The sequence below is a fragment of the Oncorhynchus tshawytscha genome, linkage group LG08 (genome assembly GCF_018296145.1).
Source record: "Oncorhynchus tshawytscha isolate Ot180627B linkage group LG08, Otsh_v2.0, whole genome shotgun sequence".
Taxonomy (NCBI): Eukaryota; Metazoa; Chordata; class Actinopteri; order Salmoniformes; family Salmonidae; genus Oncorhynchus; species Oncorhynchus tshawytscha.
This window is the reverse complement of record NC_056436.1, coordinates 57,617,544-57,634,615: the sequence shown is the minus strand read 5'-3', so window position 1 is coordinate 57,634,615 and position 17,072 is coordinate 57,617,544. Positions and strand designations below refer to the sequence as shown.

At 39.1% G+C, this 17,072-nt stretch overlaps 1 protein-coding gene across 2 annotated transcripts in view; it reads left to right on the top strand.

Annotated features, from left to right (window-relative positions):
- The window catches only part of LOC112256256 (large neutral amino acids transporter small subunit 3), a 39,710-nt gene extending 22,648 nt beyond the window's left edge, over positions 1-17,062 (top strand). The window contains exons 6-15 of one of the 2 annotated variants that reach the window (XM_024429363.2): positions 8,875-8,967; positions 9,138-9,271; positions 9,487-9,602; positions 9,701-9,847; positions 11,591-11,626; positions 11,700-11,817; positions 14,484-14,613; positions 14,711-14,784; positions 14,872-14,995; positions 15,072-17,062. In XM_024429363.2, coding sequence (XP_024285131.1) covers positions 8,875-8,967; positions 9,138-9,271; positions 9,487-9,602; positions 9,701-9,847; positions 11,591-11,626; positions 11,700-11,817; positions 14,484-14,613; positions 14,711-14,784; positions 14,872-14,995; positions 15,072-15,257 — 1,158 coding nt within the window. In that variant the 3' untranslated portion in view covers positions 15,258-17,062. The remainder of the gene's footprint in view (positions 1-8,874; positions 8,968-9,137; positions 9,272-9,486; positions 9,603-9,700; positions 9,848-11,590; positions 11,627-11,699; positions 11,818-14,483; positions 14,614-14,710; positions 14,785-14,871; positions 14,996-15,071) is intronic. The other variant, XM_042325674.1, reaches the window with a different exon arrangement.
- The last annotated feature ends 10 nt before the right edge of the window (positions 17,063-17,072 follow it).

The window sequence follows — 17,072 nt, the reverse complement described above, 5'->3', positions numbered from 1 at the left end:
GCTAGCAAGATAGGTTCTAAGTTTTAGGCTGGGTTTCTGTACAGCACTTTGAGATATCAGCTGATGTACGAAGGGCTATATAAATAAATTTGATTTGATTTGATTTGAAGATAAAAACAAAAACAGGCTAGATGGTGCCTAGGTATCAACAGCCAATCCAGTAGGAGCTGGAAACTTGTGTGAGCTTTGGTCAATAGCAATGAGTTGTCAGAGTATTTGCATAAAGTTCAGCTTTCCCCAATTTTCACATTCTCTCCCATTCTCCGCATCGACCAACGGTCCCCGCCCACTTAGCTTCCTTCATTTGAAAATGATTGGGCTTCCGTTGTTTTATCGTCCCCAACGTGCTATGGATTTCCTGTGCCTTTTCAAAAAGTTGCAGGAAAATACGAATCACTGATGCATTTTGTGCATGCCTTATGATTTAACTTGGGTAAATTAATACATTTTCTAATAAGTTCACTACATTTTTTTAATACTATTGAATTCTGTTTTAATGTCAGGGATTCTGTGATTTTGGCTAGAATAACTTATAGGACCCGAGTAAATGGTAGTACAGGTGCAATGCTTATCCATCTGAAAGGGATGCACGGTGAGACCCAAACCTTTGCTGGTAGCAGCGCAGCTGCATTGTGAATTCACATGGAATGCTATGGATTTTTCTTAACGTTTAAATGGAAAACAGATACAAAAATGGCTGTTTAAACGTTAAGAAAGAGTGAAGAGGCCAACCGCTGTATAATCTCTTTCTTTGGGGACGCTAACATGAACTACACGTTTTGTCTCGCTGTCATTCTTCCCTGTCTCTTTCTCTGTTTCTCTTAGACACATTTACACCCATATTCTCTTTTCACAGATGTGCTTTTCATATATGTATATATCCTGGAATGCGTTTTCAAATCCATGTCAAATTTCCAGTAATTCACATGACAGACTGTATTGTCTGTCAGTAAACCAGCTACACTATACAGTGCTTTCGAAAAGTATTCAGACCCCTTCCCATTTCCACATTTTATTACGTTACAGCCTTATTCTAAAATGAATTTCTTAATTTGTAGTTAAAAGTTGTAGAAACGTCAAGGATGATCATTGGAAACAGGATGGATCTGAGCTCAATTTTGAGTCTCAACAAAGGGATACGTATACTGAATACTTATGTAAATGTAATGTGCACACAAAAATACACTTTTTGCTTTGTCATTATGGGATATTGTGTGTAGATTGATGAGGCGGGAAAAACAAATTATTTTAGATTAAAGCTGTAATGTAACAATGTGGAAAAAGTCAATGTCTGAAGATCTCCCGAATGCACTGCATATACACAATACTGCAAATTAGTGGATTTGGTTATTTCATCCACACCCGTTGCTGACAGGTGTATAAAATCAAGCACACAGCCATGCAATCTCCTAGACAAACATTGGAAGTAGAATGGCCTTACTGAAGAGCGCAGTGACTTTCAATGTGGCACCATCATAGGATTCCACCTTTCCAACAAGTCAGTTCATCAAATTTCTGCCCTGTTAGAGCTGCCCCGGTCAACTGTAAGTGCTGTTATTGTGAAGTGGAAATATCTAGGAACAACAGCAGCTCCGCCGGGAAGTGGTAGGCCACAGAATCTCACAGAATGAGAACTCTGTGCAGTAACGCGTAAAAATCATCTGTCCGAGATTGCAATACTGACACACACTGCCTCTGGAAGTAACATCAGCACAATAACTGTTTGTCGGGAGCTTCATGAAATGGGTTTCCATTGCCGAGCAACCGCACACCAGTCTACGCGTCGGCTGGAGTGGTGTAAAGCTCGCTGGCCATTGGACTCTGGAGCAGTGGAAACTTCTCTAGAGTGATGAATCACGCTTCACCATCTTGCAGTCCGACGGACAAATCTGGGTTTGGCAGATGTCAGGAGAACCCTACCTGCCCCAATGCATAGTGCCAACTGTAAAGTTTAGTGGAGGAGGAATAATGGTCTGTGGCTGTTTTTCATGGTTCGGGCTCGGCCCCTTCATTCCAGTGAAGGGAAATTTTAACTACAGCATACAATGACATTCTAGATGATTCTGTGCTTCCAACTTTGTGGCAACAGTTTGGGGAAGGCCCTTTCCTGTTGACAATGCCCCCGTGCACAAAGCGAGGTCCATACAGAAATGATTTGTCGAGATCAGTGTGGAAGAACTTGACTGGTCTGCACAGAGCCCTGACCTCTTCCCATCGAACACCTTTGGGATGAACTGCAGCAATGTTCCAACATCTAGTGAAAAGCCTTCCCAGTAGAGTGGAGGCTGTTATAGCAGCAATGGGGGGGGTCCATATCAATGCCCATGATTTTGTAATGAGATGTTCATCAAGCAGGTGTCCACATACTTTTGGTCATGTGGTGTAGGTCATTCATGTCTGCTAAACACACGTGTTTCCACTGACCCTGGCAGTCTGAACAGGGATGTCGTGCTTGAAGGAAATGTGTTAAATGTGTGCTTTATGGGCTCCTGTCAGAGAACCAGTGGGAGTATCTCCTCCTTCACACACACACACCACACAAACAGACAGGTGCCGAGACGCTCTATCTCACTGTGCTGTACAGTTAGGTAACAGTCCAACAGGCAAACGTTAAGACTGGCATTTAACATGGCTAGAATAACTTTACTTTGACGTTTGTAAGAGATACTAACTTTTCTCTGTGTGTTTTTAGCACATGGCCCCTGGCATTCACAAAATCTGCCAGAGATCATCCTGGGGTATCTGTAGCGTTACACGTTGTTTGCAACACCAGGATGGGAAATACTTGCCTTCTAGGAATCCATCAATGAGGACGGGTGTTTCATGTGTCTTTTACTGGTCCAGTGTCATGTCGGAACACGGCCAGGAACAGCCTGTTGTTGTGCCAGACCTGACTCCTCTGACCTGACCCTAGGGAGACCTCTAGGCTCCAGCAACACACCAACCTGGTGACAAAAAGATTACAACTTCCCCTCGCTCACACTCATTTCACTTTCAGTCGGCACGAGTACTACTGCTCATGGGAAGAAAATATTGTGTAAAAATATTTCCCTAAACTCCCAGAGAATCAGTTATGCAAATATCTTCAATGGGCATCTTGACTTGTTGAAACTAACGTTAAGTTCGTGCTGCAAGATTGCTTCTCTAGTCTGCACTTAATAAGTAATAATGACTATCATAGTGATCAATTTGGTATGAGATCCTGAGCATGAAGAAATTATCATAACTTTTTTAAATCGAGGGACATTGACACTGCACGTCAGTGTCGCTGTTATTCGTTGATGTATGGTTGCTGATAGTCTGCTGAGAATGGCCTAGCTCATGAACAGTGCTCTTATTGAATGTCATTGGGTCTAAAACCATTTTTAATTATGCTTCCATCCTTCTGTGTCTATGACATGTCTGTTATTAACTTTATTAAATGATAGGAAGTCGTTTTAGTGTGATACTTACTTCCCCTGCCAAAGTGATACTGTAGGTCTGTTTTACTCAATACCTTTGTGCCCTCTGCTGGTGAAATTGCATTACTGCACTCCAAAAACACAGTCAAACGAGACTTTAAAAAAAGTATTTTTTAAATTTTTATTTTATTTTTTATTATGAGCACAACCAATACAAAAAAAATATATATACAAACGAGTACATAAACCTAACAGACGGGTATTACATATCAAGCTTTATTTTCAATTTGTTAAATACTTTAATGGTGCATATTGCTTTTTTGTTTTTACATTTACTGATCATTTCAAAATAATATTTCAATTCTATCTTAAATAATGTGAAAAGGGCTTTGTTCTCTGCCCACTTCATTTTATGGATAAAGAATATTCCATGAAAGAAGCAAATTAACAATGAAAGTTAAATCAGGGTCCATATAATTTGGTTCAAAATAAAACACTATCAGTCTTTCAAATTAACAAATGTTCTTTTAACTCACACCAAAATCTTATGACATAAGAGCAAAATAAATGGTCAAGAGTCTCTGGGTCACAATGACAAAATACACATTTGTTATCAATAGCTATTTTAAATCTGGTGTATAATAAAGGTCTTTACAGGGTAGATTCTATGAATGAGTTTGTATAATACTTCTTTCACCTTATTAGATATACAATATTTACCAGATAACACGTTGTTCCAGTTCACTTGTCCTAGGGCTGCATTCCAGTACATTTTAGCAGAGGGACTAGTAACATATTGACAGTTTCCTTATATACATGTTATTACATTTATAGTTTTTAAAATGTCAATTCCTTCTAGTTGTATTGAGGCTACAAAATCCTCAACAGTTGCACTTGGAGTACTGTTATATTCTCCTAAAAGAAGAATAGCACCTTTAGGGACAGTAACAACAATTTGATACTCCTCAGGAGTGAATGTAACATTGTGTGTTCTAATAAATTCTGGATAATCATATAGTTGTCCATTATTCAATAATTGTTTAACCCAAATAATGTTGTCAAACCAGTTCTGGAAAAACAGACTTGTTTTTTATTCCAGATTGTATACCTATGAGGGGGAAAATTGTTTGTACATGAGGTTCCAAGTTAGAAGTACTTGTTTATGAAAGTTTGCAAGCTTAATAGGGATTTTACCCATATCAAAGTTGCATTTGAGTAAGAATTGTAGACCACCAATTTGTTGGAATATTAAATTAGGGATGATATTCCAGATGCAATCCTTATTTCTTAAATAGTTTTGTATCCATTTAATCTTAATGATTATATTATAGGGTTTAAAATCCTAAACATTCAACCCTCCCTCACCTTGGGTGCTACATATTACTGATTTTCTTAAATAATGAGATTTATTCCTCCATATGAAGTTAAATAATTTAGTATCAACCATTTTAGTTACTGACAGAGGAACATCCAAGGCAAGGGAGGTATAAACTCATATGGACCTTCCGATTGATAAAAGTACACATCCAGATAAAGAAAGATCTCTTAATGACCAGGAGTTAAACCTCTGTCCAATTTTCTCTACAATGGGAAAGAAATATAGCTTGTCCCTTTCTTTCTGATCTTTGCTAACTGTAATACCAAGATATGTGATCACATCTTTTACAGGGATATTACATACTGAGTTTAAGTCGCATCTTTTCAACGCAAATAATTCACATTTCCTAATATTCAGAGATAAACCTGATACATATGTGAAGGCATTAATACACTCAATAGCTTTCTTGACTTCATTATGATATATATATTTTTTTAATGGTGGTGTCAGCCAATTGTGAACATTTCATCTCTGTCTTGTATCTGAATACCCCTAAAACTATCCTTATTTATATGAAGTGACATAACTTGTGAGACCAATAAAATAAGAAAGGAGAAATTGGGTATCCTTGTTTAATTCCACGTCTAATGTCGAATCTTTGAAGTTCCATGGGATAATTTAACAGAGCTGTTACTATTATTGTAAAGTGTCTTAATTACAGTTTTAAAAATATTGACCCAAAACCAAAAAATAAGTCTCAAAAAGAAAATAATGTTCAACTGTATCAAATGCCTTGTGAAAGTCTACAAATAAAATAAAGCTATCTTCCATAATGTGCTCATTGTCGTCTATCAAGTCCAATACTAGTAGAATATTATTACATATTTGTCTGCCCTTCATAAAACCATCAATGATTTGGTCAATACCTTTTTTAAGTCTTTCTGCAAAGATGGATGCAAGTATCTTTCCATCATTGTTCATTAATGTGATTGGTCTCCAATTGTCTAACATAGAATCCTTGTTTGGTTTGGGTATTACAGAAATTAGGCCCTGTGTCATAGAAACAGGCAGGACCCCAAAATCAATTGCCTCCTTAAAAACATTAAATAGAAATTCAATAATATTCTCCTGAAAATATTTATAGAATTCACTGATAACACCATCATTCCCTGGAGATTTGTTCTCTTAACTTGCTGATACATTTTTTTTATTTCATTAATTGAAATAATTCCATCACAAGACTTTTGGAAGTCTTCATCTATGAATTTTGCAGTCTTTGACAGAGTCTAGAAAGGCAGATATGTCACTAGTAGGACAGGCATTACTGGTATAAAGTTTACCGTAGAATTCTGAAACATTTGAAATATCTATAGTGAGTTTATGAATAGATGTAAATTCAGAATTTTTCTTTCTAAAATGTAAAAGTTTTTTTTTTTTCACCTTCCTCCAGCCACCACCTCCTTGATCTTACAAATGCCCCTTTTGCTCTCTCTTCAGGCATTGGGTCCATTTCTAGTTGTAAAGAGAATAACTGAGCCTTTCCTTCTTCATCAAGGTCCTCCATGGAGATTAGAGAGATGATTTCCTTAACAAGTTTATCTTCCCTCAATCTTTTAAGTTCAGCAATTTCTCTACCTCTCTTCGTGGCTGTTTGTCTTATTTCATACTTCATTAATTCCCAATATATCCCATAAGACTTAAATAGTTGGGCTTTCCTCCAATTGTCTTGTATAATATCTTTGGCATCCATCTTGAAATTATCATCTTCCAACAGTCTACTATTGAGTTTCCAATAACTCCGATTCAGTTTAACTTCAGATCCATTCATATTTAAAGATAAGAATATAACCAGTAAGAATTGATGGTTCAATTGATACCTTGACTACAGAATTATCTAATGAATTAGAAATCAACCAGAAGTCAATTCTTGACTGTTTGGACATGTCCTTGTTACTCCAAGTGAATTCCTTTTTATCAGGATATTTAGATCTCCAAATATCTGCTAATCCAAGACCAAGACATAGGTTATTAAACTCAGGATTAACTATGCTGGATCTGTTAGGAGGGGAATATCTGTCAATCATCACATTAGATAAAGAATTAAAATCTCCACCTAAGATCATTTTGATATCATGAAATACACCTATAACTCTTAATTTCTTCTTCAAATTCTTGAAATAATATCCTGTTGTTTTGTTTGTTGTTGGATGCATAAATATTCCCTAATAAAAACATTTCACTGTTGAAATACAGTTAAAATTAACCAACTTCCAGAGTGGTGAGTCTTACTACTGATGACCTTCCCTAAAAATGCACCTTTTAAAATTGCTACACCTGCAGAGTGGTTGTTGCCATTTGATAACCAGATATCATTACCCAATTGATTTTTCCAAAAAGATAGATTGGAAGAACAAGCATGAGTCTCTTGTAAAAAGTAAAAGAATGCATTAAACCGTTTGCAATACAGGAAAATAGCCTTACGCTTGAGTAAATTACAAATACCTCTGACATTAATTTAACAAAGAGATAAAGACAAACTTCAACCAACAACCTTGTTATGCTAATATAAGCTTTTCCTAAGGAAATGTAACTCAAAAGGATTTCCATCCCATTATTAACCTCTCCAAAAAAAAAAAAAAAAATTGGACATAAAGTTACCAAAGTATTCTTACTCCCACAAGGGGGAGACATTGTCTAGACTTTACAATAAGCAGTTATTCACCTATAGTTAGTGTTTAGCTTACCAGTTCTCAGGTCAGCCTTTTCTCATTCAAGTGTTTGTGTACATTTTTATAATAAAAGGCTGCTTTTCACCTGGTAATCAGTTTTTTGGCCTGACCGTTCTGTCTGAGTTAGACTCTGGCTCTCACTCAAATGTTCTGATTTGGCCACATTTCTTTCCCATCGATGATCACTCTTGCACCGATTAAAATGCAGTTTTCCCTGCCTTTCGAGCTGCAGCCACAGTTTCTCTCTTGTCACTTTGTCTGCTGAGGTCAGATCCTCTGTGAACCTCAATATTTGCTTGATGAGGAATTCACAATTCTTCGCTCACCTCCAAAGAAGATCCCATGTAGATCTCTTGGTGAACCGGATGATGGTTGTCCTCAGTCTCTTGTCTTGATCCTTTAGTCTACCCAAACGATGGACGATGTCTACATTTTCCTGAAGTGTGGCTTTTGATTCGGGAATGACAGCTCCACAGATGTCAACAACTCTGCATTTCATGTCCTTATCTGCCTGCTCTGGAATTCCATGGAGCCTCAGGTTCCACCTGCGCTGGTATCTCTCCGCCTCATTCACCTTTTGCTCGAGTTCAGCCACCTTCTTTTCATTTTCCTGGCAGATAACTTCCACTTTCTTCATGTCACTTTTGAGGGTTTTCACTTCTCCAAAGATAAAGACAACAGATTTTTTAATGGCCTCAATTTTCATCGTATTCTCCCTAACCATGACCTCCAAGCTATTTGCCCTTTCATCTATCTTTGCTGTCAAAAGCATTAGAATATTGTTTTGCATCTCAAGAAGTGACACACCCTCTCGGCCTCATCTTTTTCCCCTGGGGCTTGACTGGATTGCCTGGGTCGTAAGGTCAAGGTCTGAGCTGGGGACTGGAGGGGCGCAAGTTGTGAGCATTGTTGTCCGTGCTCACCACATTTTCATCACCTATTGCAGTATTTCCCCCCACAGTTAGATTCTGAAGAGTACCCAAAATCATGCTCTATTTTGTGGTTGATTGTCTATCTGACGATCTCTCTATTTCTTTCCTTTTGGTTCTGGTCGTGGCAGTTTCCATGTACATTCGACAAGCTAATTTAAATTTTAAAAAAGCTAGTTTAGTGTTGTCGCAAACTTCGTTTTAGAGGTGAATAACTTGCAGAAAGTAATCAATTACTTTGGTAAATAAACTAAACCATATTCATACGGGGTTTTATGGCCGTAGAAATAATCCAATGGTTATAATTCGGTAAGGAAATCAAATAATTCCTTCAGGTACCAAAACAAATGATCTGCACTGACCGCTATCTTGCGCTCCATTCTCAAACAAGACTTTACTACTACTGTCTGTGCTCTCACTGTATCAGTGTGTGTTTATTTTGGTCAAATTGTCAGTGTTTGAGACTTATCCGTAAATATATATTTTTCTCCCTCCAGCTACCCAACATGTTTGGCAGTCTGAGCTCCACCATCATGTCTCTGATGATTGGCTCATATGCCTCCTCTGCTGTCACCTTCCCTGGAGTCAAGGTAACCATGATGGATGCACGTTTGTCAGATATGAATGCATATTTGTTAGCGTTGTCCCGTAACACTCATACAAATAGAATGCACGTTCAATGACCTTTCCACAGTAAGCCTCAAATATTTATACTCTTCTATACTAATAACACCCCATTTTCCCTTCGTCCCTCTCTAAGCTGATCTATGATGCGGGCGTGTCGTTCCGGGTGATCATGTGGGTGTGGTCGGGTCTAGCAGGCTTAGTCTTCCTCAATTGTTTTCTCAACTGGCCAGTGGAGGCCTTCCCCACGCCCGACGAGGTCGACTACAGGTCATTACAACAGTAAAACAACGTCAGATCACAAAAGAATGGCTATTACAATATTATCATAATACTTCCACAATGCTAGAACAAGACAGTAAACTTGATCAGGTTACTGTAGTACTAAGAGTGAAAGTTAAATAGAAATGCAACAGTTACCATACTAACATGCAACATGAGGTAATAAACAACTTTCACCTTTGGTTTCTTTTCCTCTTTAACAGTAAGAAGTTAGCGCTGACTTATCTGTCTGGGGACCATAAGAGTGTGGGAGAGAGGTTGAGTCAGAAGAATGGAGGCCTGAACGACTCCACTGAGAAGCTCCCAGCTGACACACAGAGTGAGTCGAGAACACACACCTGAAAAAACACAACAGCAACTCTTGCTCACAAACACATCCCTTAGACCCATATTAACTGTCTGCCTACCCTCTCTCAGATGCCATCCCATTCCGTAGGTCGGTGTTCTCGCCCATCTTCCTGTGGAGTCTGGTTACCATGGGGATGACCCAGCTCAGGATAATTTTCTTTATGGGCGCAATGAACAAGATGCTGGAGTTCCTCGTCACCCACGGCGACCCTCACGGTGAGTAACTGACAAACCAGACCCTGCTGGCAGTCAACTGACAAAACAACACACTGTCATGACTGGGCCATATTCCCTCCGTGTACAGTGCCTTGCGAAAGTATTCGGCCCCCTTGAACTTTGCGACCTTTTGCCACATTTCAGGCTTCAAACATAAAGATATAAAACTGTATTTTTTTGTGAAGAATCAACAACAAGTGGGACACAATCATGAAGTGGAACGACATTTATTGGATATTTCAAACTTTTTTAACATCAAAAACTGAAAAATTGGGCGTGCAAAATTATTCAGCCCCTTTACTTTCAGTGCAGCAAACTCTCCAGAAGTTCAGTGAGGATCTCTGAATGATCCAATGTTGACCTAAATGACTAATGATGATAAATACAATCCACCTGTGTGTAATCAAGTCTCTGTATAAATGCACCTGCACTGTGATAGTCTCAGAGGTCCGTTAAAAGCGCAGAGAGCATCATGAAGAACAAGGAACACACCAGGCAGGTCCGAGATACTGTTGTGAAGAAGTTTAAAGCCGGATTTGGATACAAAAAGATTTCCCAAGCTTTAAACATCCCAAGGAGCACTGTGCAAGCGATAATATTGAAATGAAAGGAGTATCAGACCACTGCAAATCTACCAAGACCTGGCCGTCCCTCTAAACTTTCAGCTCATACAAGGAGAAGACTGATCAGACATACAGCCAAGAGGCCCATGATCACTCTTGATGAACTGCAGAGATCTACAGCTGAGGTGGGAGACTCTGTCCATAGGACAACAATCAGTCGTATATTGCACAAATCTGGCCTTTATGGAAGAGTGGCAAGAAGAAAGCCATTTCTTAAAGATATCCATAAAAAGTGTTGTTTAAAGTTTGCCACAAGCCACCTGGGAGACACACCAAACATGTGGAAGAAGGTGCTCTGGTCAGATGAAACCAAAATTGAACTTTTTGGCAACAATGCAAAACGTTATGTTTGGCGTAAAAGCAACACAGCTCATCACCCTGAACACATCATCCCCACTGTCAAACATGGTAGTGGCAGCATTTGGGCCTGCTTTTCTTCAGCAGGGACAGGGAAGATGGTTACAATTGATGGGAAGATGGATGGAGCCAAATACAGGACCATTCTGGAAGAAAACCTGATGGAGTCTGCAAAAGACCTGAGACTGGGACGGAGATTTGTCTTCCAACAAGACAATGATCCAAAACATAAAGCAAAATCTACAATGGAATGGTTCAAAAATAAACATATCCAGGTGTTAGAATGGCCAAGTCAAAGTCCAGACCTGAATCCAATCGAGAATCTGTGGAAAGAACTGAAAACTGCTGTTCACAAATGCTCTCCATCCAACCTCACTGAGCTCGAGCTGTTTTGCAAGGAGGAATGGGAAAAAATTTCAGTCTCTCGATGTGCAAAACTGATAGAGACATACCCCAAGCGACTTACAGCTGTAATCGCAGCAAAAGGTGGCGCTACAAAGTATTAACTTAAGGGGGCTGAATAATTTTGCACGCCCAATTTTTCAGTTTTTGATTTGTTAAAAAAGTTTGAAATATCCAATAAATGTCGTTCCACTTCATGATTGTGTCCCACTTGTTGATTCTTCACAAAAAAATACAGTTTTATATCTTTATGTTTGAAGCCTGAAATGTGGCAAAAGGTCGCAAAGTTCAAGGGGGCCGAATACTTTCGCAAGGCACTGTAAATGTGTTCTAATCAAGTTGTCCTCCTTTCTTTCCTCAGCTTCTGGGAAGTTGATCGTCGAGGCAAAGGAGAAAGGTGAGAGATGTCTCCTGGTGAAAGTGACATGTCCTTGTCATGTGTGTCTAAATGTGTGTTCTCTCCTCTCTAGTGAGTTTCTACTCGTCCATCTTTGGCACCCTGCAGCTGCTCTGCCTGGTCACCTGTCCTCTGATTGGCTACATCATGGACTGGAGGATGAAGGAGTGTGTGGCAGAGACAGAGAAGAGGTGTGTGAAAGCGAAAGAGCAGCGCGAGAATGACACCATGACATTCCGGGGGCTGTCTCTATTGGGCATGTATACGTGAAGTTTTTATTGGCCTACTAGTAAAACGACACAAATTAATTACCTTTATGTGGCATGAACACAACCAGTCATGTTTTCATCTGATTGTCAAACAAATCACTTCAAAAAGTAGGATACCTGTGCATGTTCGTCCACTTCAAAATAATTCTCGCATCCAAACAGTGCATGTGCACTCGGACCGTTTGATGAACTGAAATATACATCTGTTACAAAACACCCCAAAGTGTGCTTAATGACTAGGCCTACATTAATTGATGCATTTTGCTGCCAAATTTCCCTTTTTTGTAGACTGAAAAGTTGGTACACCTGAAATGGGTCTGAAACTGGCCAATTTACTAGACTAGGCAACAATGTCTATGAACTTTAACACTCATGAACATATGCAGACTCCAGATACAGCTGTTAAGATTAAACAGCTAACACAACCATTTAGAAACGGAGCCAATTAATTGATAAAGGCATTGTAAACAGTAAAATATTGGAGATTTGTATTTTACTGCTTGCTCCTGTTGTGTCTGGACTGGCATTAAATGTGAAGACTTATTTTATCAAATCAGTTCTCTAGGTTTAATTATTATGTGATTAAAACTAAACATGTAAACATTAACTAGGAAGTCGGGGTACCAAGGAAAATGTTGAGGTTTAGAGTTATCGTTTTCTGAATTACAGTCTTCTATTAATGAAACTCTTTGGAAATCTGCACGAATCCTAGCCTAAATTATGAATCGGCGATATACAAGTTGGCTTATTTATTTACTAACTAAATAATCACACAATTAAATAAAACAAACAGTAGATATTTGGGTTACTACATGATACAAAGAAAAAGTCCCTAGCGGACGAAGCCAATATGACGGCTTGATAGACAAAGGAAAGGGGTGAGGACAGAGAGCATGATTGACAAATAGATTCACTACACACAGTTGATAAATATATTAATTGAAATGCTAATCCTTTGCACATGAACGGCAGCTCAATCAAGAATAATTGCAATGTATATATTTACGCCCATATGTTGTCTTCTCTGTTGGAATCGCCGGTCCGTCTGTTGGAAAGTCAGTTCATCAGGGTCTCTGGTTATCTTCCCCAGAAGTCACAATGTCCTTCGTGGTTGTAGTTTTCTCCGCAGCTCTGGATAGTGTCTGTTGTAATGGATACGTCAGGTGTACCATGCTCTTAGAATAGATGTTTCGGCGTTTGCCAATATTCTCGTCCTAGACTTACGTAATTTCTAGCTGTAGACTAGTAATTTTGCGCCTAGGATTTGCTCTTATTCTGTAGTGATCGATAGTCCCAGAGTTGAACCATTTCCAGCCGTGTAGCCAAAACTACAGCTGTATGGTCTAATAATCTATAGAATTGTAGCCATTCCAACGTGGGGATTCCATCCTGGCGTTCTCTGACTTTATGTACATTTTTGTATGAATTGGGTTTTATACTCTGTGGAAAAAGGGGCAATTCCATGACGCTCACGTGGGCGTGACCACTGATTTGGTTAACTTTATATGAAAACCCATATTTTCTCATTTAGGTTAACATCACATTACATCTTTTCACAAATAGTTTAATGTTTAATTACATACATGTCACAATATTTAGATGTGAACCTGACAGCTGGGAAAAGTACACTTTAAGGGAAACCGTTGTGTGTTTCCTGTCCTTCATGAGATCACCAAATGAAACGCACTCTTCATGACTGTCCCTTAAGTGTCCACGGACCACTCCCACATTCTCAACAATATAAATATTGTTTAATTATTCATACTTTTGATGTCCAAGGGTGTCTCTGTGTTCTCACAGTTTACATTCCAACCTCCAACACTACAGAGCATTGGGGCAGCGTATTTTATGACCGCCATAAAACGGCAAACTTCCTGCTCTCCCCTTCTACGAGAGCGAGAGCACGCTGTAGAGCGGACCCACTGTAACCCGATCCTTCAGATCGTCACAGGACAGTCATGACACTCCTTTCAAAACACCGCACAAGAAAATAGTGATTCAGGATCACGGCTAGCTACCATAACTCGGCACAAAGAGCAGTGTGATGTAAAAAAACATTTGTTTTTTAAACGTACAAAGTAGTAACAGCGACTTAATAGGGAATTAGTGACACAACAATCAATGGCAAGCGCATGAGAAATACACAAAATGATAAACATCAAGTGCATTCCTCTGAACAGGTCGCCTACACATTCAATATAATACAAATATTTCTAGAAAATAATGAAGCTAATTAAAATGGTCTACCTCTTCTGGCCAGGGAGAACACCAGTACCCGCACGCACCTGAAAAACAAAGCAATGTGCGCTCTAAACAGCTGACTGACAAAAGAAAACAATGACAAATCAACGGTTAAATCTAATGCATTGGAATAAAGGCAATTTTTTAATATTTTTTATTAAAGACGCATGGTAAACAAATGATGAAAATTAGTTAGTACAAAGGAAAATCTATGCGAGTAGAAAATCTAGGCCAAAATTCAGGGGGAAAATTAATGGGAACTCTGTGGGAAAATAGAATGAGGAAAGAGGCTAAATGGATAGAAGAGGTGAGGTTGATGTCTTTTGTCCCTGGCCAACCTCACACAGACCAACAGACGGGCCGACGAGAGACAAAAAGATCCAGAAAATCACCAATGCCATGAGAGCCTTCATCTTCACCAATCTGCTTCTGCTGGCGTTCGGAGTGTGTTGTCTGATAGACAACCTGCCGCTCCAGGTACACACACACTAATGATCGCTCGTTCATTCTGACATACTGTATCAGACGAATGCACAGAAATACCTAAATGTCAACATTCTCTCTCCTCCTGTAGATCCTGACCTTCATCCTCCACACCATGGTCAGAGGGTTCATCCACTCCTGCTGTGGAGGCCTGTATGCTGCTGTGTAAGTTTTCAACTTCCTCATCATGCAACTATGGTCACCATCTTTTAAATACAGAATTTGACTTAAGAAATAATTTCTCTCCCTCAGGTACCCCTCTAACCACTTTGGTACTCTGACTGGGCTGCAGTCGATGATCAGCGCTGTGGTGGCCCTGCTGCAGCAGCCCCTCTTCATCATCATGGTGGGATCCCTGCACGGAGACCCCTACTGGGTGAGTCAGTTATCCATACAAGGGGTTTTAACCCCTCACTGGTCGTCTAACTTCCCATATCTCCGTCACCCATCAGATCAACCTGGGCATGATCCTCTTCTCATTGGGTGGCTTCCTGTTGCCTGGATACCTATTCTACCATCGCAGACACCTGATCCAGGAGAAGGAGGCTCGAGAAAAGAATGGCATTGGCCAGGAGAGAGAGGGTCTCAACCACTCGGATCACAACGGCCTCAAACACCATAGCAACGGTCTAGCATAAGAAGTGGTTCTGGCGCAATGCTAAGGATTGTGGGAACTGTATGATTTTTGTCAGTGTCCATGGTTATCCACAAAATCAGCATCAATTTCTTTTTTCATTGTTAGGATTATTGCTGTTTTTGTTGACTAAACCATATTTTTAAAATCATAATCCACACATTTGTCTCTAAGGAGAAGTTGTGTCGTCAATATTTTATGCTGTTTAGTTTCTGGGTTCAGTTCAGAATATCCAAATGACTTGTTAAAAAGCCACAACACTTTTCACTGGTCACAAGCAGACACTCACACCTTCATATGTCCGTGTTGCTAGGCCAAAACTTCTAAGGTACTTGAAAGACCCTTCAGTGACGTTAATTCTTTAGATATTACTCAACCCATGCAGATGAACACACACACAACACCAAAGAATGATATTCAGATATGAATTGTGCAAGTTCTGCTGGAAAAAAAAGTCATTCATTGTAAATCAAATACACTGGGTGTTATATACAAAAAAAGGAATCAAAATGACATTAAGTATGAATTAACACAGTAAGGTAGTGATACGTTTTACTAGGAAGCTTGGGAAAACCAAAGCAATGCACACTTCACCCAGCCACGAGTAATGCTACAATTTGTTGTACCAAATATGCTAATGCTTTTTCTATTGCAATATTTTTATCACATTAACATGCATACCTACACACATACTGACTGTAGAGACACTGACTACCTCTTCTTTCCCCCAACGGTCTCTCTTCAATCAAGACCCATCTGTGTGTGGTGTGTAGATTTGACTTTTCATCGTCAGTTGAAATACGTAGATTTTCTATGCATAGATTAATAATTCAAGAAGTGGAGTTAATCGGTCATTCTCCACTGAACATACAATTCAGATGTTTTTTATAGGAAAACATGAACTTGTGACACTCGACCCCCAAAAGCATAGACTTTAAGGTTTTAAAAGTAGACACGTAGAATGGTAGTGTCCACTGTGTCATACTTTTACAGCTTTGTGCACAAAAATGAACTTGTGTGTGTAAATGTATTTAAGTGTCTTTTTGTACCTTTTAGCTGCATGTGTGTTAAAAAAGGGAAGTTGTGTGTTAGCAGATGTATTCATTGTAGTGCCATGAATATAACTACGTCTGATGAAGATTGTGTTTTTGCTGTGTACTCTACCCGGTTACAGAGCTCATGTATATTGTAGGGCCAGGAATTTTTCCTATCCACATATCCTGACCAGGGAAAACTCTGTGCCCTACATAAACACAAAGCTCTGGCCTACAGACTGTTTTTGTAAATATAACATATCTTATGCAAATGCTTCTGGTGTAATGCTCCATAACACTATTGGCTGAGAAGACACCAATGTTCTCAATATAAATAGTCTGATGCATTTATATTATGCAGTTTCTATTATGCAACTGTTAATGTGAATCATTAGTATATAGTGGGGAAGGGGGATTGAAAGTTATTTTTGTATTAATTCAGTGCCTGGCCTGACCTCAGTGCATAGAATTTAATGTAAATCAACAGGAAAAGACAGTACCAAACTTCACCTAGGAAACCAAATCCATGTTGGGAGCCATTCTAGTCATATCTATGGGCTGCTAAGCCATATTTCAATATGTACAGCATCTTTCCTCAGGGGCATGTAGCTTTGCCAAAATGATGAAATGTATTGTATCTAATCCCCTCCCCATCATGCTGTTTATAGCTTTTGTGAGTCAGAAGTGATATGCATCATTTTGTTTCTGCCATGTCTCATTTGGGGACTAAAACCAGCTTTAAGTCTTATCAAATAAACAAATATGTAAGAAACTGTCCTATGACT